Here is a 6,556-nt window from a genome sequence, read left to right on the forward strand (position 1 = left end):
CTGATATCGCGGTGATTTTAATTGTGATTGTGAAAACATTTGCTTTGTTACTGATCCACATTTGAGAGAAGTTTACTTTAGTTGGTTCAAAATCAGTGCAAAAATAAATTCTACTAAATCGAAACCTTTAAAGATTTTTGGGGTCATTTTCCTCCCAAATTAATTAAACAGAGATAAACTAGAGAACAAAATCACGTCTTTTAAAGTGCAGTTTCTCTGTAGTCTGTTTCTTCACTAATAAGAATCATATTCGTGTTGAATATTGGCCGCTTTGACAGGACCTGGCTGCCAAATGTGATTTTAAACACGTGAGATGTTTTGGCACTCGGGCTAATTTTCACAACCACTAAAACAGCACAAGCTCACAAAGACGTGCAAAAGTTCATGACCAAACCAGAGCACTCCTCCGCGTTAAAAAACAAAATTATTACCATTTAACGATAAAAATACATTAATATTGTTTCAAAATGTTCATTATAAAAGTGCACTAACTTCTCTGGTGGAGGCTCTGTCACCTGCTTGTTCCTAAGGAGATGTCATTGCTTTACTTAGAATGTTCCACAGTACGGCATTACTTTACCCATCTGCATACTTTATTAAAGTGTTTTACTGCTACAAAAATACCTAAACACATGCATTACCATTAAGAGTGGGCTCGCCTCTCCACAGATCTAACCTTTAACTTGGCGTAGTGGCGTCACCTGCTTGTTTCCATAGAGAGACATACATTTAATGCCATACTGCGGAATATTCTATGCAATGCAATGACATATTCATTGCCTGGCAAGTCCAGAATGTATTTTTTATACAGAGGGAAATCAGTGTTTGAACAAACATGTCGTCCAATCAGATTTGTTTATTTCAGTGAAAACAAAAAACATAGGAGCTCATTGGCCACCATCATTTACAAACAAAATCCTATTTCTCACATCTCAGATTAGAGCAATTAATCAAATTAATTAGATTTGATTAATTTGGGTTTTTAATCATCAAGATTTGGGGAAAATTGCTAAATTGTGAAGAAACAAGTTTACTCCTCACTTTCTTAGGTTACGTTTCCACTGAAACGAATCACTGTATCAGAAACGATTTGCATCCAGACATGTTGTTTATGTGTATGCAATCAAAGCCTTCACTATTCACACAGTAACGCGAAACTGCCATGACATGACTTGGCTGGCGTCACAATGTCAGAACGTCACATGGGCGGTACAAGGAAGTGGAGCAGTGTGTCTGAAGTTGCAGCAGCCTGTTTCGAGCCGAGGAAGATGGCAAGCGTGAAAACAGTCTTTTCTTGGACCGAATGACGAGGTCCAGTTGTTACTGAGTAGTTCTAGATACACTGTTTCCCCTTTGTCTAAAGTTTGTTTAAACTGTTTTCCACAAAAGCGTCACATGACCGATGTCACGAACCGAGTGAATCAGGAAGGCACAAGTCACACTGATGCTCCCAAAATCGTGATGTCTGAGATTGCGATTTTCGATTTTCAGGCTGAGCTCGCACTATCTTATTCGACTTTACATCAACATCACGTCTTGGTCTCTTTGCAGTGGAAGGTGTTTCTTGGCGTTGGTGCCTTTCGCTTTGGCGTTGACTTTTTAAATTCGTAACCAAGTTTGAGCGAGGTATCGGAATTTTGCTTTGTTGGTGCTCCACATACAAAATGTTAACTGCAAACTCGAGATGATTTCTTAGGCAGCCAAAGGTTTCTTTTCTCGTCCTTCCTGTGGATCAATCCTGCCCATCGCCTTCGCCTTTCACTATTTTTCAATTTCATTGGGAAGGGAAACAGTTTGCAGTTTTCCCTTTTGCATTTATGGATTTCGCAAACTTCCGAAGCTAAACTGCTCTTAAAACATTTTCCACAAAAGCGTCACATGACCGATGTCATGAACCGAGCAAATCAGGAAGGCACAAGTCACAGTGACGTGGTCTAATAAGGACGACAACTAGAGCTCCTACGTCAGCGTATCAACGTTTTTAGGTAGCACCAGATCGTTCCGGTTCTGGAGCCATTTTCCATCGGATTAGTGTGGACGAACACTGCCTCCACAACGAAAACAAGTCAAATACGCACTAATGTGGATGAGGCCTAATTTGCAAAGCAGATTATCGTGCAATTACAATTAGATATCTATGCAAATATAATTCAAGGCAGTTTACAATTTTTTTCAAAAGACGTCCGGACTCTGACTTCGTCCTTTGTGCGGCCCAACCTCAGATAAAGAGAGTTTATTGCTTTGCTCACTGATTCTACTGAAATTCGCAGTGTTTTTCAGTCCCCTGTGATTCCTTTCCCTTTCTTCAGTCATATTTGTTTTGACCAACGCGTGTCCCTGATTGGCTAATCCACCTGTCAGTCACGCCCACCTGGATTTAGAGAGATTCACCAGAGACCAGACTCATATCTCCATAAGCGCAGTACTGGAGAAGTGTGGGAAGGGAAACAGTTTGCAGTTTTCCCTTTTGCATTTATGGATTTTGCAAACTTCCATAGCTAAACTGTTGTTAAAACTATTTTCCACAAAAGCGTCGCATGGCCGATGTCACGAACCGAGCGAATCAGGAAGGCGCAAGTCAGTGACGTGGTCCAATAAAGACGGCAAATAGAGCTCCTACGTCACCGTATCAGCGTTTTCAGGTGTCCACACGGTGCTGGGTCAGAGCCGTACTCAGATGAATTCGTGGGAGCTGGCTGCACCAGATCGTTCTGTCTCTCGAGCCGTTTTCCATCGGATTAGTGTCTATGAACACTGCATCCACAACAAAAATGACTCGAATATGTACTAGTGAGGATGGGGCCTTACTGGCAAAGCAGATTATTGTGCAATTACAATTAGGTATCTATGCAAATATAATTCAAGGCAGTTTACAATTTCTTTCAAAAGACGTCTGGACGTTGTCCTTTGTGCGGCCCAACCTCAGATAAAGAGAGTTTATTGCTTTGCTCACTGATTCTACTGAAATTCGCAGTGTTTTTCAGTCCCCTGTGCTTCCTTTTCCTTTCTTCAGTCATATTTGTTTTGACCAACGCGTGTCCCTGATTGGCTAATCCACCTGTCAGTCACGCCCACCTGGATTGGGAGAGATTCACCAGAGACCAGACTCATATCTCCATAAGCGCAGCACTGGAGAAGTGTTTACGCTGGATCCCATTCAAACAGACTCTTACCCTTAACCAGAAAAGGACACAGCCCACCTATAAATCTGAACTTTTCCTGGAGAAGTGTTAGTCATATCTGGGACCACATGTGCGCGTGGTCCAGCCCGTCGTCTCTCATGGACATAAGGACACAAATGATTTCATATTAAAACACAACTCTGTGATTACTGGTCCAGGGCCCATTTTCTCAGTTTTATTAAAATGTGGGTGGGCTGAAGTGTGGCTCGTTTTATTGTTTTAATCTTGAATGGGCCCTGACCTGACGATGGAGCAGCTGAGGATATTAATCAAGCTGAAGTTAAAGGTGCACTGTGTAACATTCCGGGTGGAGGGTCCGCTACCACGGAGATGTTGTTGCTTTGCCCGGAATTTTTCACAGTGATGATATTTAACTTGGAGACGAGCACCGAGCCAGTTTACAGGTCTGATTTGCGGAGAATGTGCGTTTTTCAAGGGATTGTTTTATTGAAAAAAAAAACATGTATAATTAAATAATAAGTAGGTTTAATGCCATACTGTGGTGCATTCCAGCGAAAGCAATCTCAGTAACATATCTCCATGGACACAACCAGGTGCTGGACTTGTACCAAAAAGTTGCACAGTGAAATGAAGTTTTATATTAATATTGTCAAAACAGAAGAAAAACTGCAGTATATAGATCAAAATAATTACTCGAAACCTTTTAAAGAATGAGCTTTTGTCACTTTAAAGGGACAGTCCAGAATTTTGGACATAGGAGCTCATTTCCTCGTGAGCCAGAGTGTTGGAGACGTGTGGAGACACTTTTAAAAAAAATATTCCATCCAGTCCTTGTATTTGCAGAGGTCACTGGTGCTAGACTAGTGCATGTCAATGGTCATATTTATCCTGCCACTAAAAACAGTCTTACCCACTCCACAAAACACCCGAAGAAAATCTATTATTACACCAGACTGTCCATGTGAATGTCTGTGTCGATGGAATAATTCTAGAAGTAAAACCAACCTTACATTTGAAGGATTTATGTCTGAGCAGCAGCAGCGCGTTGTACTTCCTGATAGAAGCTCGGCAGCGGCGGACTGATATCACCGAGCACCTATTTTACCGGCACAGTAAAATTCCGCTGCTGCTGAGAAAATAGTCCCTCAACATGCGACGATTCATGCGATGCAAAGTTAGTTTTATTTCAAACATTATTCTATCAACACAGAGTGCGTATACATGCACATCAGTAACCCGGTTATGATCGGGTTTTTTGAGTATCCCGGTTTCTTGATGGTGCATGTATACGCAGTAACCCGGTTTCAGTAACCCGGTTATGGCAGTATCCCGGTTATTAGAAACCGGGTTACTGTAGCTGGTTTATTCCGATAGTAACCGGGTTACTTGTGGCATGTATACGCAGTACCCCGGTTACTGCAACATAAAGTTGAGTGCGCATGCGTCCAAAAGACACTTTCCAGCCTTTCACCACAACAGTAGTGACATAAATAAAGTGACCAACATAAATAAAGTGACCAAACCTGCACAAGTACAATCTGCACTCGTACGACCTGCACTCGTGTGACGCTGAAAAGCTAAAACATGAACTATCTCCTATACTCTATACGCACGAAACACTCTTACCATCATCAGCGCCTCTTCTGTCACAGAAATAACACACATAATCCACAGAGTCGTGTCATTTAGTCCAAAAGAAAGGAGCGAGTTGTTTTTATCGCCGCTAACAGTTTATGCTAATTAGCCAAACGGTCTTAAGTTTCGTTTCTGTAAAACGTAAACAAATGTGATCACATCTGAATGATCTGATCAAACGGGCTGGTGTGTCTATAGTGTTTATGGTTTATATGTTGTAAAGTTGAGTTTATTTATGCAGAAGATTTTAATGAAGAATCTGCACAGTGGATTGTGGGAGATCTCGTAACTCCTTAGCTTCTTATGCTAAAGGAGCTCACGGTTTGTATTTTTCCTGGTTTATGAAATTGATTTAAGTTAATTTTTGCGCCTGCGCATTTGTAAGATTATGTCAAGAAACTGGGATACTCCATTTGATCATGTATATATATGATATGAGTGTCCCGGTTTCTCAGTGCGCATGTAAACGCAGTAACCCGAATACTGACATAACCGGGATATGGCTAATAACCGGGTTATTGATGTGCATGTATACGCACTCACAGACATTTACATTGACATCGTGCAGTATGAAAGCGGTGTGTATGTGTGAGTGATGGTTGGAGGGGCAGATGGTGCAGACTGGCAGCCTCGCTTCCGTCAGTCTACCCCAGGGCAGCTGTGGCTACAGTAGTAGTTTACCACCAGTATGGAGTGACTGAATAATGAACTGTAAAATGCTTTGGGTATCTTGAAAGGCAGTACATAAATGCAATGATTAATTAATTGATTAATTAATATTAGATTTTCTTGGGTGTTTTGTGGAGTGGGTAACAGAGTGTTTTTAGCAGCAGGATAAACTATGACCATTGACATGCACTAGTATAACACCAGTGACCTCTGCAAACACAAGGACTGGATGGAATATTTTAAAAAGTGTCTCCACACGTCTCCAACACTCTGGATCACTAGGAAATGAGGTCCTATGTCCAAAATTCCGGACTGTCCCTTTAAGCTGTAAACAAAAAGTAGTATTGTTACTGAAATTATGAATTGATAACGATACTGTAATAAATGAACATATGACCATAAGGGTAGAACATGGATTTCTAAAATATTGAGGTCTATTCCTCTATAGATATTTTCAAGGTCCTATATTACATAAAATGGATTCTTGTGAGCTTTTAGCCTTGTTATAATGTTGTTAATTCAACAAAAACAGACCTGAAGTTGTGTTTTGTTTCATTCACACATGTCTGAGTAATCCTGGATTATTAGACTATCTGCATCCGCAAAGCTCAAAATGCTCTGTTCCACCTTGTGATGTCATGAAGCAGTAGTTTCAAGTTAGCAGTTATAATTTACCTTTAGTTCAGTCGAGATAGACAATTCCAGCGCTGAAATCATCCAAAATATTCTAGTGAAGGTGTGTGGAGTTTAAAAACACAGTGGGCTACACATGACATCACAAGGTGGAACAGAGTGTTTTTGTTTGACACAAGAACTCAGCCCTAAACATGCAGAGTTTATGTGTGAAGGAATGAAACAAAACACAACTCCAGTGTCCAAGCCCCGGGGAGAAGACATAATCTTCTGCTGGGGCCTGAGCACCAAAGAGAACTCATTCAGTAAAGCTTACTCATATTTTCTGTGTTAATTGTTAATCACTATGGCAACGGAAATAGTCCAGTGTGATCACCTTCTCGGCCAGAGCCTCCTCCAGAGTCCCCAGAGCCGTGTCGGTGTTGGTGGTGTCCGTCTGCAGAGACTTGAGTCGGTCCTTCAGTCCACTCAGCTGT

At 41.2% G+C, this 6,556-nt stretch overlaps 1 protein-coding gene across 1 annotated transcript in view; it reads right to left on the reverse strand.

The window, feature by feature from the left end:
- The window catches only part of LOC110165438 (ELKS/Rab6-interacting/CAST family member 1-like), a 467,498-nt gene that overhangs the window by 272,358 nt on the left and 188,584 nt on the right, over window positions 1–6,556 (reverse strand). The window contains exon 13 of the mRNA XM_055153860.1: window positions 6,457–6,556. This exon is cut by the window's right edge and continues 38 nt beyond it. Within this exon, the coding sequence (XP_055009835.1) occupies window positions 6,457–6,556 (100 nt within the window). The remainder of the gene's footprint in view (window positions 1–6,456) is intronic.

This window comes from Boleophthalmus pectinirostris, unplaced genomic scaffold, assembly GCF_026225935.1.
Source record: "Boleophthalmus pectinirostris isolate CB_2022bp ecotype Guang Dong unplaced genomic scaffold, ASM2622593v1 HiC_scaffold_18, whole genome shotgun sequence".
NCBI classification, from domain to species: domain Eukaryota; kingdom Metazoa; phylum Chordata; class Actinopteri; order Gobiiformes; family Gobiidae; genus Boleophthalmus; species Boleophthalmus pectinirostris.